Consider the following 18,134-nt stretch of genomic DNA (forward strand, 5'->3'; position numbering starts at 1 on the left):
AAGATAAATTGGAGCTGTTTCCCAAAGAAACCAATCAGTTTTTTCCAATGCAGACTAGAAACTGAAAGTAGTGGTCTGACTGGTGGCTAAAAACGTTACGGACAGATTGTTCAAGAAATTTTCGTATGTTTACTGTTTAGAAATTACCTTTATTTTCTAGTGACATTTAACAGAAAGAAAACTAAGGGAATTGGTTTTCAATAGTTGTTTAATACATTTTTGATTTATAATATAATTTAGGCATCCACATATACCCATTGCAATGCATTTCAGTTTGTTTTGTGCTTGTGCTACACATAGCAAGGCTTAAGCCCTGCTATGTGTATCAGAAATCATCATCTCCTATGAACGCCGGCCAACTCATCCGCACCGTGCGATCATGTGACAGGGGCCCCAATGCGTGGGTTCTATGACGCACTTCCAGCACACGCGAGTTAAATGTCGCTGTCAGTGAGTGACAGCGACATTTAACATGTTAACACCCGTGGGTAGATCATGATTTCACTCGTGGCTGTTATGGGCACAGCTGATTAAATAATATGCCCACATCAAAGGGAGAGACATGAGCTATGACATATCTATACATCATAGATTGTGAAGGGTTTAAAGGGGTGGTTTAATACTTTTATATTGATGGCCTTTCTTTAGGATAGTCCTAGACACCGGCATACTCCCACTGATCAGCTGTTTCTCGTGCCAGTGGTGGCTGGATGTGATCAGTTATGGAGATGTAAAGCAAAGATCCATCAACTTTATTAAGGCCGCAGTGGGGTGCTGTAGGAGCAACTCTATTTATTATAATAGGGGCAGATGTAAAGTACCTGGCTATGGCCACTATACAGTTAAATGAGCTGTGCTGTGCAACTCCACAACTGATCACATCTGGTTGCCACCAGCACCAAGATCAGCTGATTGTTGTGGGTGCCAGCTGTCGCACACTCAGTGATCTGATATTGATAACCTATAGTAAGGATAGGCCATCAATATAAATGTACTGGACAGCACCTTAAAAGCATAATTAGAAATGTTGCCTTAAGGCCTATAACTTTTATATTATGCTTCTTTGCATTTTATCTTTTTTTAAAAAAATAGGCAATTTTGGGAAACTGCTTATTGGAATTTTAATTAATGACGTATTTCCCATCAGCAAAAATAAAATTCACTGCAGGATATAAAAAAAGGACATGAAATGTCACATTATGTACAGATTTTAAATTGAATGGAAAATGCAGCATATTATATCAGAATATACTTTAATTACTAAGAAGTAATATTTTTTTCCTTTATAGCTTAATGTAATATACAATCGGAAGTCCCCATCAAGACGAAGAATAAGCACTGTGCCTGAAGCTTTCCGATTAGATGTGACAGTGAAGGAAGAAACAAATAACATTCATAGACTCTCTGTGGATGTATGTATGCGGTAAGTAAGACCATAGTTCGAATCCCATGTCCTCTTATAAGAGTTTATTGTTTGTGATTTGGGATTTTTTTTTTATTGATTAAAATGTTTTCATCTCACGAATGCTGTGTTGTTTTTCTCAGCTTCCAGGGTAAGGGGAATGAGAGTGGCATGGCATTGTTAGATGTTGGCTACCTCAGTGGATTCACTTTGAGCACTGGAGGAATTATTAGGCTTGGATCTCTAAAACTGGTTGAGCCAAAAGAAGGAAAAGTTTATCTTTACTTTGATTCTGTAAGTCGAAAAGTTTTGTTACAAGAAATGTTTGATCTATTAATATTTTCATATTAACTCGATGTCATTAATATTACATGTTGGTAGGTTATAAAAACTATCTTGACTAATAAGCTTATTTACTGTATGTAAGCAAATAAATATAGTGTATATTGTGGTTAACATTAGAATATGTTAGTAATGTATAGGGCCTGTCTCAGACTGGATGGGACGAAACGTCACAACTTTGTCGCACATTTTACAGCAACTTGTTTATATGCCTATTTTCACGAATAATAAAATCATGCAACACCCAAATTAAGAGTGTGCGGTGAATCTCTATTGCCTTGGTCATAGGGTCACGTACCCTATTCTACCAGCATCTCGAAGAACGACCGAGTGCATGCCAATCCTCTACTATTTACTAACTACTATTGAGACTGTATTCCCACAAAGCAGTTGAATTGTGGTTTTGTAATGTGTGAACACAGCTTTATATTTTCTATCTTATTTTATTAGGTGACCAAAGAGGAGCTATGTATATCTATTCCAATGGTTCGTTCTGCAAAAGTTGCAAATTCTCAAGATGCTGTTGTTAAAGTCTATGATTACTACAATCCAGGTAAGGACCACAAATGTCTCATATTGCCTTCTCTTACACAAAATAAAAGTATAGAGTAGAGATAAAAAAATGGCAACTCAGGATTAAATAACTTTACAAAACTACTGTATGTATCCGTGCTCACAGAAATGAGGAGGTAGACATAGAAACAATGAAAACTTACTAACATAATAGAACAGATTTTGGCATGGGCATATGAGCTGTAATATGTTTAACATCTCACATCCAAAAATGCTATTTACTAGAAGTGTCCAGACCAGCGTCCAGGCTAATGGTACCAGGTGGCTAGACGGGAGGCCCACAAATCTTTTACCTTCCGGCATCCTCAATGCAGCTTTTGATTAGTTAGAGCTGGAGAGACGTCATTTGTGCCTCATGCCGCAGAGATGACATCGTACCAGGGCTGAGAAAGCAAATGCCCCGATGGGGACACCGGAAAGTAAGAGATTTATGGACCTCCCATCTAGCCACTGACCTGGACGTTGGCCTGGAGTTCCGCAATTCGATATACTAATCTCTATGATTTACCTGCAGATATAAGGTTAATATGGTGGTAACTAGCATTTATAATACGTCTGGCGGTCTTGCACGAGCAGCCGTTACAGGGAGAGAATGAAGTTTTATTCTCGAGAAAACCTAAAAAATTTGGCAGCTAACCAAAGGGCCAGTGTAAGCCAGGTGTAAATAGAAATATGGAAATAAGGAAAGTACAGCCAACAGAACAGCATATAAAGACAAAACCTAAAATCAATGGCTATACTGGTTAAGAAATATATATTTTATTACATCAAAAAACATGATAAAAACAGAAAATAATAGGTGATACCATCATGTAAAAATCCAAAGAAGGTACAGGAACTAGTGACATTGATGCAAAAGATGATATAATAACATGACAATCAAAATAAATGCGTCTTGGTAAGAATCACTGTGCACTATGTGTCTCCATGTAGTTATAGTAATCATGAAGAAGAACATATGGGAAAATAGCAGTACGTAGGAAGCAATAGATAAACTCATAATGAGAGCAAGAGTATAAAGTATTAACTGAAATACCTAACCTGGCGTAATATTCTTTGGATTTTTACATGATGATATCACCTCGTATTATCTGTCTTTGTTACATTTTAGCATATTTTTTTGTGTAATAATAAAATATACATTTTTAACCAGTATAGCCATTTATTGTAGGTTTTGAAGTTTTATTCTCCCTGCAGCCACTCTCTACCCTTCATAGAGGTTCTGCAGGGATTGGTTACAGTCACAGTACACTATATGGTCAGTGCAGCTGTAATCACTCCCCATCACTTTAATTGACAACCTTCTCCACACAGACTGTGGTATGGAAAAACAGGTCAGTCCCTTATGTAAATTGCGGATGTGACTGGCTCTGTGTTCTCTTCCACATTGTAGAGGAGGAGCAAAGCTGTCTTTATAATGCATGCACTATTCTTATCCATAAAATGGGACAAACTAGTGCAGGCTGCAAATTAGCATATTACTATAAGGCCATACAAAATGTGTTTGTATTATAGACATTAATTACTTTTGATCTATAGTGTTTATTTCTTGCAAAGGTTTAACATTCTCCTTTTTTTTACAGAAATGTCTGCTACCAGAACATATAATTCTTTCACAATGAAACGGATATCTACTTGTGATTACTGTGGACCCGACTGCACAAAGTGTGTATCAAATGTACTAATGTTGCCTTTGAGCAGCCGGGCGACTGTGCCAACATGCAACCTTTTATGGTTCTGCATAATTATTTTATGTTATTTTATATAAATGCTTACTTGTCCTAAAAGGAACCTGTCACCATGAAATTGCAGTCTTATCTGAAGTCCCCATGTCAAAGATCAGGGGGAGCTGAGCAGATTGAAATATAGGTTTGTGAGATAAGATTAAGTATAACCTGTGTTTTAATCTTTTAATCCTGTGCTCTTTCTGGGATTTTAGGTCCAGTGGGTGGTCCTATCCATGACTGACAGCTTTCTTTCTATAAGTGTGCATACAGAGATAGCTGTCAATCACTGATAGGACCACCCACTGGACCAAAGATCCCAAAAAGGGCAGAGGAATAAATTAGTAAAATTCAGGTTATACTGAATCTTTTCCCACAAAACTATATATCGATGTGCTCGGCTCCCCCTGCTCTAAAACATGTGCCCTGCAGATTGGACTTTGTTTTCATGGTGACAGGTACACTCTAATCCTTTTCTATTGACTGGCAGACTTCATGTATCATAGAATTCTTCACCTGCCACTATCATTGTATGCAGGGTGTTGATGTTGAGACAAAATTGCATATTTACATTTTTTTCTATAGATTTTTCTTTTTTGTATTTATATTGATGTACATTTCTTGTCTAGTAAATGTCCTGTAAATAAATGTCTTATCACAAATTGAATTAAATGAATGAAATACTTGAAAAATACCCTGCTAATCAGAAGCAATTTTTATGGAAGCTTATCTATAGTTACAATGTTTTTCTATAAATCAGTAGCAAAGGTGAAGTGTGAAACCTTGTATATATCATATTTAGGAGAGAGTGAGATCTTTATCAATATGCAAAAAAATAAGAGGAAACATATAGGATCTTGTTCAAAGTGTTTTACATTTGGTTATTATTTAACAGAAACATTGTAGTAGAAGAAACCTCTTTGGCTGCAGCTTAGTTCTTATACTTGATTGTATTGTGCACGTTGCCCGTTTTTTTTTTCGTGTTATGTAAGTCTACAAGAAAACTCTTTATAGAAATGTTTAAAGTTGGAGAAACACTGTAGTATCTAAGACGGTTGGGGGATAAAGACAAGTGTAGAGACATACAGATGCCATATTACCATATTAACTTTCCTGATGGCTTTCTCATTACTGTAACATCTATGTGAGTTTCAGAAGAGGTTTTACATTACTCAAACAAGCCAGTTTATTCTTAAACTTTAGCATTTGTCTGGAAATAGATCAGAGCACATGATTACCAATGAATAAACATTATTCTTCTTAAGGCTCCTGCATATTTCACTTCAAGTACAAACCTTTCATCATTCTATAATATAAACACTATGTATAATAAGAAAAGCAGAGAGCCTTTTACAGGAATATTCTTGTAAAGGTGTTAGTTGATAATTTTATTTGCCTAAATGTAATATTTTATAGTTTATTGGGCACAATTTTTAGTATTTAGCTTAAAGCCTTTCATACTTCTGAAGGTCAATCCAAAATTCAGTGACCAGTCTAATATAGAAATGTATTCTTAGGTATGCCAAATTACACAATGGTGACATCATGTTCTAGTGATACCACTAGAGTCAAAGCATGAATATGAACCCAGAGAACAATAGAACAAATTTCAAGTTGGGTAGTCAATAGCGATGGGTGAGCGTGCTCGGTACTCGATTGAGCATCCTGGTACTCGAGACACTCGGTACTCGATTGAGTATCCGGGTACTTGGGCACAATGCTTGATTCCCTGCCTCGCTTGTTTCACGGCTGATTTTCAGCAACTAAACATGCAGGGATTGCCTACCAATCACGGTAATGCCATAGCCATGCTAGCTGCAGGCATTACTATGATTGGTCGGCTGCATAGCGTCATCGGGTCTATATAAGACCTGGTGACGCCATGTTCGGCGCATTATACCTGGAAATAGTGTAAGAAGAGTTTCTGCTGCAGAAGGGACAGTGTGTTATATAGCATTATAGTACCTGCTGGTGCAACATTAAACCAACAGTCCTTTTCAGGGCTAATTCAAATAGATTCTATTCTGTAATACCGCTCTTAGCTGAAATTAGTGTAGGATTATCTGCTGGAGTAGGGATAGTGTATTAGAGGCATTTAGGCAGGGTTCGTTGCGTTACAGTCCTTAGTGCTGCTACGTTAAACCAAGAGTCCTTTTCAGGGCTAGTTCAAATAGATTTTATTCTCTAATAATACCGATCTTAGCTGAAATTTGTGTAGGGTTAGCTAGCGGAGTAGGGATAGTGTATTAGAGGCATTTAGGCAGGGTTCATTGCAATACAGCCCTTGGTGCTGCCAGATACAGCCAAATGTCCTTTCAGGGCCAATTTAAATAAATTTGATTCGCAGCCTAAAACCAACAGGCCTTGTTCATTTTAAAATAAGTAAGTCTGTCAGCATTTTCAGTTAACAAGCAGATGTGCCTACCAGTTATTATGCCTACAGCGGCACTAAAAGCCCGCTCCTATTTAATGCTAGTGGCAGGGCAGGCCAACACCTCCAAGGCATAGAGGGATAGTTTATACCATGTGTCCAGCTTGAATACCCAATACTTGTACGGCACAGAGGAATCACGAAGAATACTGGTATGGTCGGCTTGGTACTCCTTCACTATCTTCAAAAACTTTTCCCTCCTTGTCAGACTACCCTGAGCATCAGGGCCTGGGTGCTGGAAGGGTCTAATGAAAGTGTTCCAGACCTTTGATAGTGTTCCCTTGCATCTGTTGGACCTGGTGTGTGTCTCCCTCATCTATCCTCCTTGGTTACTCAAGGATCTAAGACTTGTGGCGCCAGCATTGTAAGATAGGAATTTTTGTACTAATTGTTTGACTAGGGCCCTCTGGTATTGCACAATTTTTCTAGCCCTCTCCACCAAAAGAAGGAGAGATCGAAAGTTTTCTTTGTAGTGTGGGTTTATAAGAGTGAACAACCAGTAATCATTGTTCAACAAAATGCGTATAACGTGAGGGACACAGGAAAGGCAGTGGGACATAAAGTCAGCCAGGTGTGCCAGACTCCCAACAGGAAAGACTTCCCTGTCCCCACCAGGAGGACGACTCTCCATCTCATCCTCCTCTTCAGCCATCCACGCTGAACAGACGGGATGAAGCTGATGTGGATAGTACCCTCTGTAGCGCAAGCAACTATCTCCTGTTCCTCCTCCTTCTCATTATCATTCAATCCAAGCTGAGAAGATGAGATGAGGCTGAGCTGGGTAGTATCACTCTGTGTACTTTCTTCTTCCATCTCCAACTGGTCCACATGCAAAGCTTCCTCTTTAATTGTGAACAGCGAGAGTTTAAATAGACACAGAAGTGGGATGATTACGCTGATTTTGGCATCATCGCCACTCACCATCTTGGTTGATTGTGCAAAGTTTTGTGATCCTCACAAATGTCAGATATCCATGCCAACTCATTGGTTGTTATGCGCGGAGGCGGACTGGAATAGCGACGGGCATTTTGTAGCTGGTATTCAACTACCCTTTGCTGCTCACAAATGCTTGCCAACATGTGTAATGTGGAGTTCAAGCACTGATACAGCAGATCCAGACCGGTGGCAGCTGTGGCTGACTTGTGGAAATGGATGCACACACGGCGTACATTCAAAAGTAGCTCATGCAAAACTGGGTAGGTTTTCAGAAACCACTGAATCACTAAGATGAACATGTGGACCAGGCATGGTACGTGTTTGAGGTTACCAAGCTTCAGCGCCACCACCAGGTTACAGCTATTATCACACACGACCATGCCTGGTTGTAGGTTCAGCAGCAAGAGCCACAGATCTGTCTGGTCTTTTATACCTTTCCATAACTGTACGATGGTTTACTGTTTGTCACCTAAACAAATTAGTTTCGCAGAGCCTGTTGCTGCTTCACCAAGACAGTGCTGCAGTTCTTCCAGCTTGCGACTGATATGGACTACATGCTCCGAGATGTCAATTCAGAAATAGAGGATGAGGAGGGGGGGGTGCAGAAACTGGTGTAAGAAGTGGTGGAAACCCTGATGGAACTAGCGCTTGCAATCCTCGGCATCGATGGCACGTGAGCCGTCCCAGGGTCCAACTTGGTGCTGGTTCACACAGTGTGCCATCAAGGAAATGTAGCGTCCCTGGCCACAAGCACTTGTCCACATGTCGGTCCTTAATTGGACCTTCCCAGTAACTGCGTTGGTCAGGGCATGGGTGATGTTATGGGACACGTGCTGGTGTAAGGAGGGGATAGCACACTGGGAAAAAAGTGTCAGCTGGGGACTGAGTACTGGGGGACGGCTGCTGCCATGAGGTTGCGGAAAGCCTCAGTGTCCACAAGCCTAAATAGCAACATTTCAAGGGCAAGCAGTCTAGAAATTAATTTAGCATGAGGGCCACCTGCTATCCCTCCAAATTTTTTGCGTGAGGGACGCCTGATGCCCATCCAAAATGTATGAGTGAGGGTCACCTGATGGCCCTCTAAAATTTATGACTGAGGGCTGCCTAATGGCCCTGCAAAATGTATGACTGAGGGCTGCCTGTTGGCTCTCCAAAATTTATGAGTGAGGGTCGCCTGATGGCCCTCCAAAATGTATGACTGATGGCCCTCCAAAATGTATCACTGATGGCCCTCCAAAATGTGTGACTGAGGGCCGCCAGATGGCCCTCAAAATATTTGGAGCGAGGGCCGCATGATAACCCTGTTGATATGGTGTAGGAGGAGAAGGAAAAGAGAAATACTAAACCATGAACCGTATACCCTTTTTGTGGTGGGAAAGGGCGCATGGTAATACACCAGAAAAGAAAACTTAAATTGCTGCTATGTTCCAATGCTGTCATTCGGTGGGGTTGAGAAGTCTTGGTCTATCCAGGCCTTGTTCATTTTCAGAACAGTCATCCTGTCAGCATTTTCAGTTGACATGCGCCTATTAGTTATTATGCCCTACTAAAACCCCACAAAATCAACTTAAGCATGATCAGTGACTGTAGCCTGCGAGCCTCAGATTTGCCTCAGCTCTGTGTAAAAAATAAAGATGCATTTATACAATAGGAGAAAGGCCCAAATGCAAATCTTGTGTGAATTAATGGACAAAGGACTTGTGGAGCACTTTCCCCAGGATGGGTTGAAAAAGTTTCTTCCACATGGTTCATGAATTTGATTGGCGAAGATCTGCAAGGAGATAAAAGAAAGTTTTGAAACCCCTGCTTCAATCTATTTGAAGCCTCGGGGGTGCTTCATGCCATGAGCAGGCAGAGGAGAAACTGTCGCCCGCCTTAAAATTAGACATCAAGTATCCAAGGCAGGGTATGAATTATAAAAGTGACCTTTTTTATAATTTTCGAATGGTTACATTTTATATTCATCAAAGATATGTTGCATGCACGTTTTCATTAATAGTATATATGTCACTCACATACATCGCTCCCAGGTCTCCTGTGATTGGCTCTGTTTAACTTAAAACGAGACTGTTGTTACACTGATATACTATGATTAAGGACATGTAAGACACCAGAAACGCGTCAGTTTTTTATCCTTGTCTGTCATTTTTATGGCTTGAAGAATAAAGATATTGTTCTTATTTACTTGCTGGAAGTGCCACTATCTTCACTCTGCCTGCTACTGCTGCCCACCTTAGCTGGAGAAAAATTGGAGAAGGATGCCTGAAGGTCCTTGTTATGCCAGTTGTACCCTGAGTAGTGGCCTCAAATCCAGGACTCCTTGTTGTAGGCCACAGAAGTCCCACTCCTTCTAAATGTAAATGTTTTCTGAGGCCATCCTCTACATGTATTCCAGGGTTTATTTCAATCCCTCCTTTCAATTTTTAATAGGCCTTGCACTTAGTGCATAGGCTTCACCAGTCTAGGGGTCCAACTTCTTACAAATGGGAAAACATTTCAGAAATCTCATTCATGAACATGATTCCTTTTTGTTTTCCTTACTGAAATGGAAAGCTGCATTTTTGAAAGAAGGAGCATGTCAATTCTTTCAGTGTTTTTGCAGCATTTTTTCGCCATTGAAAGCAATGAGAAAGTGCAAAAACACAGCAAAAATGCTATGTGTGAACATAGCCTATGGGGTGGAGGAGGCTTTTTTTCCTCTTTTTAATTTGCCTTATATACAAGTCATTATACTGGAAAGAATGTTTCCTAACTTTTTTTCCAATAAAATCCATTTTATCTTTGGTTTTGTATGTTTTATAGTCAGTGCGTAAAAGCGGTGTAATACTCTGACAACATTGTTCCCTGCAGCGACCTGTGAATCAAATATGTGTCCAGACATCTTCCCACTGCTTTTCCTATTCCATTTGAGCACGTTTTCCATCCATTTCAGCGATTTTACTGCCCCCTGGATCTCCTGGGAGGGTCTGCCGGAAAAATGCTCGAGTTTCCCATTGACTTCCATTATGCTCGTTTACTCGAGTCAAGCACCTGAGTAGTCCGACTTGTTTGATTTCAGTAACGAGCACCCGAACATTTTAGTGCTCACTTATCACTAGTAGTCATATACAATGGACTACCAATAAGGAAAATTAATTGTCTTCTGAAGGGCGGGATGCTTGTAGTATGGTCTTCTGCCTCTAGGTGAATGTAGGATGAACCCTTCTGAGTCAGTATGCCACCCAATGATGTTGGGGAAGATTGCGTTTGGCTGCAGCTATTTTTTTTTTCCAACAAATTGTTCAATCTTTCACTTCTATTGTGTTGGTTGATCCACACAAACTATATGTGCTGTGACATATGTGTGGGATCACCTTTGCTGGGGTAAAAGGTATGGCATGGTCAGCTTGATATCTTTGTTAGTTTAAGAGCCATGTGGTCAGTAGCTATTAGTAATGCCACTGCTTGTTCACTATTTTTCTAATAAAAATATTAATATTTAATATTCTAATTGAGGCTTTTATAATGTGAGCAGTAGCTCTTGCTTTTCTTTTTGCAATTTTTCTGAGCATTGCATAGTCTGACCTCTTGATGAATTTCATCGGCTATCCACTCCTGGGAAAATTGTCAACCCTTTCGAATATTTTCTACTTGTGAATCTTTCTCACTGTAGAATGAAGGACTCCAAATTGTTTGGAGATGACATTGTAACCTTTCCCAGACTGACCATCTGTAAAAAATTTTTCCTTGACATTGTGTTAAAACATTGTGCATTGTGTTAAAACATGCCTAACAGATCGACACCAGAAAACTGTCAAATCTTATGCTTTTAAGCCGCATTCAGAAATCCGGGATTCTGGTGTGTAAAAACATTAAACAGTAATTTCAGTGTTTTGGTTCTGAGTTTTATCCGTGTTTGTAATTTTGATCCATGACTCAGATCACTTCGGTCCACAAAAAAATGCAGACTTGTTAATAGTCGCATAGACTATATAATGACTATATAATGAGTATGTTTTCTATCTGAGAAAATCACAGATCGAGCAAGTACATGAATAACATAATTCTGATTGAACCCGTATACAGGTGCTCACACTTGCTGATGAACAATTAAACAAGGGCATTTGATTAACAGTTACTGGCCACTACTTATCCTTTTAATTTCTACTGAAGTAATAAGGGTGTACTTAATTTTTAACACTCTGCTTCTGAATTTTGGCATAGTATTTGGTAAATGAATAATGATACAGTGTGATTTATCATGTGAAGTCTGAATTTGACTCATCTTAAACCATTTTAAGGCTCAGATGTTTTATTTCTTTTAAATTGTGGCCTGATACATAAAACCAAAGAATTGAAAGAGGATGTACTTAGTTTTTCTTTTCACTGTATTGGATCTGTCATTGTCTCATTTATCTGAATATGCATTACAGAAATCGATTTTCCAGTTTGAAAATAAAAAATAATGAATGAATAAATCAATAAATCAATTAATAAATAAAATGTTCCTGAGTGCTTATACCACTGTACGCATCTAATTGCTTTATTGGTCTTTTTTTTCTTCAGTACATTAATAGCTAGAAAAAAACACCAATGAACCTTTGTTCAAAAATCCCTACATTTTTGCCGAAAAAAGCCCTGAGACATTTCCTACTTTGATCTATGTAGCCTGCCAATAACCGCACTTATTACTTGATGATTTTGCTGCAATATTATGTGATTTTATGCAATGCCAAAGGTTGAATGAATCCACAGTGAAAATCATCACAAAGAATTGACATGAAGTGGAATTTCCACATTGCCCTGTATAGAAACGCTGTATGCGATGGAAATCTAGGGCTTGTGATGTACCTGCTTGTGAACGCTAATTACAGTGCAGTTCACCATGAGACCGCCCTGTACTATGTGAGAATCACAGCGGGTTATTATTTACTGGATGTAATAATTGTGTAAATTATTATCATGTTCATATTCATTATTTAAGGCCAAACCTTCAGTAGACACACCACTCCTGAGGAAACATGGATGGTGATACACGGAGGGATCTGTGGTCCCCCAACTAAGACCTCATTCAGACATCCATTTTCACATTATGCATGTAGCCATATTTTTCACAGATAGAACATGTAGCCATTATATTCTATGGGGCTGTTCACACCACTGAATTTTTTTGCAGACTGTGTGTGTGCACTGAAACTAATTACATATATACATCAATTTTTGATCCCAGTAACAGACCAAAATCCTCCATACAAGTCTATTTATTGCTGTTGTACTTATCTGTATATTGACCTGGTATTTTATTATTATACCAGGAGCTCTGTTGCATTATTGGGTCAGTAGGTGTCACGCAAGGTGTGGGGAAGACTTAGTGCAGCACAAAGGTAAGAAGGAAAAGGAGCCCAGACTCTAGGGAAAGGGAGGAAGTGGAGACGTCCTAGGTTGATCTAGTGTCACCCTGTCTCCCCTAACGCACCTGTCTTGGCTCTTCACCAATCGCTGCATGCGTGCCTCGCCCTGTCTTTCCCTGGCGTATGGCTAAGGCTAGGGAAGGGAGGAGATGAGCACTAGTCGATCTCCACTAAACACTATAGACAACAAGGATACACAAACAGGGGAAAATTGCTTAGCTTTAGATGACTCCAGACAAATGCGCACACGTCCCCAAGCTCCAGAGTGGATGAAGCACTTCTCTTGCTAAAGCCTTCACATGTAGTAATGAATATCGCCGGCACCTCCCTCTGAAACACAGCAGGTATTTATACACCCAGGCAGGGTGTTAATTAGCCAGAGGAAGGTAGCCACTGTGTCCTAGAGAAAGCCTCTAAGATGATGTCTGTAATGCCAAACTTAGAGATCTCCAGCAACCAACTGGAGTGCGACTGTCTGTCACTTCTGACATACCCATGACAGTAGGGGATTGTGGGCCTGTTCTATTAGGATGGCACCTTTGGGGTTTACTTGTGCATTGTCTTTTTCTGGTGTGTACAAATACATTTTGGAAAGATTTTCTGGAGATTGCAATTGTTAATGATCCCCTATATTTCTTGTTTGGTATATGTGGTTCTATTCTGAGGAGTGGAGTTCACTTTCAGCACCTTCATTGATGACTTCGCACTCAAAACCTTTTGTGGTGCAGTTTCCATGTTAGGACAAAGCATGTGACAGTAAATATAAGAGATTTCTTTCCTTCTTCATATTGTCGTGTTTTCGTGCTTTTACTTTTCAGAGGCTTCAAATTTGATCTATATTGGATTAGATGGATGACATTTGACCGGCATGGGATCCATGTCTTTAATAAAATGTTCACAGAGGAGTCTGCCAAGGACGTTTTTTTTAAATAAATAAATTTGAATTTTTTAACACTTTATTGCAGCATTAGTAATGTATCTGAAAGACATCTTTCCACTACTGTCACTGGGACTTGGTATCAAACAGTGTTATTTTTTATTGTTTTTTGTCAATCAAGGGCTGTTCAGACCCCCTCCCTCCACACTATTATTTAACTAACCAACACAGGGATATTGAGAAAAAACGGGTTACCCTCAGAATTGGACTATGCAATATGATAGACCACCACCTGCTGTGACTGCTGGCTGGTGTTTTTAGGATGTGAAGTGACCAATAAAGCAGACTTTCCAATCAATTTGCTGCTGTCATTTTTACCTCTCTTGGTCATGTAGAATGAGAGGAGCCCATGTTATTTTTGTTTTCTAACTCTTCATTTATGCAGAATCAAACAGTCAGTATCCACTACACTGTGGCCATTTATTTCTGTTTTATAATAGGCATTATAGATGATAGTCCAGGTGCAAATGGGGCAGAGAAATTGTATGATAGTAAACACTAAATCACCATGTAAGTTGCCTCATCACATATGCATATGGACAGATAAATAGAGAAAGTATCATCAAAGTATAATAAATTTTTATTAACTATGGTAACTAGATGCCATGTTGGCCAACATAGTCCATTAATTCCAACGTAGTCCAAATAGTGATAAGAAAAATGAAAGAAATCTCTGATATTTAGTTTTACATGCCTTATCTCAAAAGGTTGTCCAGTTTGTCCATCTATGGATACAATATTTTTTCTTACTTAAATGCTTGTAATTGGGGCCAAAAATAATTTTTGCAATTTGGTTTCATTAAAAATGTTCCACCGTTTGCCTCATGTAGCCTCTGTATTTTGCTGTCTATTGCGGACTGAACTTACCGTTGTTGGCCACATTATCATTATTTTATCAGATGTATTGGGACATGAATTGTGGCACTAAGCTCCATGTCACCCATGACCTCTTTACCGCTCGCAATTCATCCTTCCTGGGCCTCACCAAAACATGGCTGACACCCTCCGACATGGCCGCTCCTGCTGCTCTGTGTTATGGTGGCCATCACTTCACCCACATTCCTTGCCTTGGCAATAGACAAGGTAGAAGAGTGAGTCTTCTCCTTTCTAACAACTGCACCTTGAACCCAATCCCACCTCTATCCTTTCTTGTGTTCCCTTCCTTTGAAGTGTATTCTGTCCATAGCTACTCTCCCTTCAACCTCCCAGTGGCCATTATATACCGACCCCCGGGCCCGGCCACTGCCTTTATTGAGTACTTCTCCATATGACTTATACACTTCCTCTCTGCTGACATTCTCATCATCATGGGTGACTTCAACATTCCCATTGACACCTTCCAGTCTGCAACCTCCAAACTCGTATCCCTGGCGTCATCCTTTGGTCTTATTCAGTGGTCCTCCGCAGCCACCCACATGGACTGACATACACTAGACCTTATCTTTGCACGCTTCTGCTCCTTATCTAACCTCAAAACTTCACCTCTCCCCATATCTGACCACCATTTACTCACTTTCGCATGCCTGTCCTTCTGACCTCCCCCCCATGTCCAGCAACTAGCACACCCTCATAGAAACCTCGCACACCCAGACATCCACACGCTCTCTGATTCTATTCTACCACTATCTTCCATATGTTCACTGCATGACACAGACAATGCCACCGTTTTCTACAACGCCACACTCGCATCAGTTATTGATTCGGTCGCCCCTCTCATACATGGCAGAGTGTGACGAATCAATAGACATCACTGGCACAAAAATCTCACAAAAAAGCTTCTGCAAGCGTCCAGGGTTGTGGAGTAGTGCTGGAAGAAAATGCACTCGCAGAGTAGTATCGGCGTCTCTGCCCCCTGACAGGCAGAGACGCTGTTCCTCTTACCGCCGTGCTACCGGCCCGGCGTCTTCCGGCTCTCCTGCTGCTGCTGCCGGTGCACGCAGCTTCCCGGTCACTGGGCTTAGGGCACACGCGAGGGCCCCCCCCCTCTTAAAGGGGCCGCGTGCGCCGTCCTAAGGAGTCCCCGGCCAATGGCCGGAGGACCTCTCATATAAAAGGCACCTCCTCCAAAATGTAGGTGCCCGTGCAAGGTTGTAGCTTTGTGTCCTAAACTCAGCTTCAGCCTTCAGGTCCCGCTGCTAGCCTGACTACCAGTCCAGTCCGCCAGCCTGACTACCAGTCCAGTCCACCAGCCTGACTACAAGTCCAGTCCGCCAGCCTGACTACCAGTCCAGTCCGCCAGCCTGACTACCAGTCCAGTCCGCCAGAACTGACTACCAGTCCTGTCCGCCAGCCTGACTACCAGTCCAGTCCGCCAGCCTGACTACCTGTCTCCGCCAGCCAAGTGTACTCTCCTGCCCAACGGTCTGCCTACGATCCAAACCCGCCAGTCTGTCTATGGGCCTGGCTTGCCTGCCTACCCGGAGAATGTACCAGTTACCTGCCGTGCCTATCAGTCAGCCTACCTGGAGGCTCCTACCAGTTACCTGCCGTGCCTATCAGTCAGCCTACCTGGAGGCTCCTGCCAGTTACCCGTGGGAGTCACCTGCTCTCATACAAGGACAGGTCCAGAGTAGCACCTGGTCCCTCTGCTCGGTCCTTCCCTGGTTCACGGAGTCGATTGAACCGCCGTGCAACCTTGGTCAGTCTGAGTTGATACCTAGTTACGCCCCTCTGGTCCCTCCTTGCACCACAGCACAGAGTTTACACCACCCGGATCCATAACACGCAGGAAAACTTCAACACATTCAAACAAGCAACCTTCACATTCAAGTCAGCCCTCACTACTTCCCCTCCCTTGTATTATTTAATTATTTTATTCACTTATATAGTACCATTAATTCCACAGTGCTTTACAGACATTATGGCCACTGTCCCCATTGGAGCTCACTATCTAAGTTCTCTATCAGTATGTCTTTGGAGTGTGGGAGGAAACCGGAGAACCCGGAGGAAGCCCACGCAAACACGAGAACATACAAACTCCTTGCAGATGTTGTCCTTGGTGGGATTTGAACCCAGTGCTGCAAGGCTGCCATGCTAACCACTGAGCCACCGTGCTGCCCATCTTCTTTGCCCCACAACCCCAAACAGCTATTTAACACCTTTAACTCCATCCTCTGCCCTCTACTGCCCCCTCCTACCCTTTATATCTCAGCAAAAAAAATTGTGGCACATTTCAAAAATAAGAGCGACCAAACAAGGCAAATCTTTACTGTCCATCCACCACAACCACTATGTATAACAGGCCACTGCCCCTCCCCCATAACCTTATTCCCCACCATCATTGAAGGAGAGCTTACTCATCTCCTCTCAAAAGAGCACCTCACCACTTGGGCACTCGAACCCATCCCAACTCCTCGTCAACCTCACCACAACGCTTATCCTGGCCCTAACCCACCTCTTCAATCTATCGCTAATTTCTGGTACCTTCCCCACTGCGTCCAGCTATCGACTCACATTGCTGCTTCCATTCACCTCCAAACTACTCGAACAGTATGTTCATGCTAAACTTTCCTTCCATCTCTCATCTAACTCACTCTTTGATGACCTACAATCCAACTTTCGTCCCTACCATTCCACTGAAACTGCCCTGACCAAAATTACAAATGGCTCAATTACTGCTAAAGCTAATAAACAATTCTCTATACTCCTTTTAGACCTGTCCTCTGCCTTTGACACAGTCCAGCACTCCCTCCTACTACAAATCCTCTCTTCCCTTGGCATTAAAGACCTTGCTCTCTCCTGGATCTCCTCATAACTCTCCAACTGTACATTTATCGCCTCCCACTCCCACACTACCTCCTCATCCTGCCCTCTCTCTGTTGGTGTCCCTCAAGGCTTTGTCTTGGTACCCTTACTCTTCTCAATCTATACCTTTGGCCTGGCACAACTCATAAAATCCCATGGCTTCTATTATATATGGCTTCTATTATATGCTGATGACACTCAGATCTACCTCTCCTGCCCAATTGTCACCAGTCTGCTGTCCAGAATCCCAGAGTGTCTATCAGCTGTATCTTCCTTCTTCTCATCACACTTCCTAAAGCTCAATGTGGACAAAACTGAACTTATCATCTTTCCTCCATTTCACCTAACTCTCCTAAATGATCTATCTATCACAATAAATGATATCACACTTTACACTGTACTGGGAGTCCGCTGCCTCGGAATAACCCTCGACTCTGCCCTGTCCTTCAAACCATGCATCCAAGCTCTCACCACCTCCTGCCGCCTCCAACTCAAAAATATCTCCAGAATGCATTCTTACCTCCCCCCGTAATCTACTAAAACGTTAGTGCATGCCCTAATCAACTCCCACCTCGACTACTGCAATATCCTCCTCTGTGGCCTCCCAGCTAACACTCTCGCACCTCTCCAGTCCATCCTTAAAGGGGTTGCCCAC

General features: G+C 41.5%; 1 protein-coding gene across 1 annotated transcript in view; it reads left to right on the forward strand.

Annotated features, from left to right (window-relative positions):
• Nucleotides 1-4,186, forward strand: part of LOC141258554 (CD109 antigen-like) — a 42,686-nt gene extending 38,500 nt beyond the window's left edge. The window contains exons 31-35 of the mRNA XM_073673533.1: nt 1,290-1,423; nt 1,546-1,696; nt 2,195-2,297; nt 3,901-4,022; nt 4,106-4,186. Coding sequence (XP_073529634.1) covers nt 1,290-1,423; nt 1,546-1,696; nt 2,195-2,297; nt 3,901-4,022; nt 4,106-4,186 — 591 coding nt within the window. The remainder of the gene's footprint in view (nt 1-1,289; nt 1,424-1,545; nt 1,697-2,194; nt 2,298-3,900; nt 4,023-4,105) is intronic.
• The last annotated feature ends 13,948 nt before the right edge of the window (nt 4,187-18,134 follow it).

Source organism: Phyllobates terribilis, unplaced genomic scaffold (assembly GCF_046119375.1).
Source record: "Phyllobates terribilis strain yellow unplaced genomic scaffold, ASM4611937v1 Scaffold_3__8_contigs__length_932513732, whole genome shotgun sequence".
In the NCBI taxonomy this organism is placed as follows: Eukaryota; Metazoa; Chordata; class Amphibia; order Anura; family Dendrobatidae; genus Phyllobates; species Phyllobates terribilis.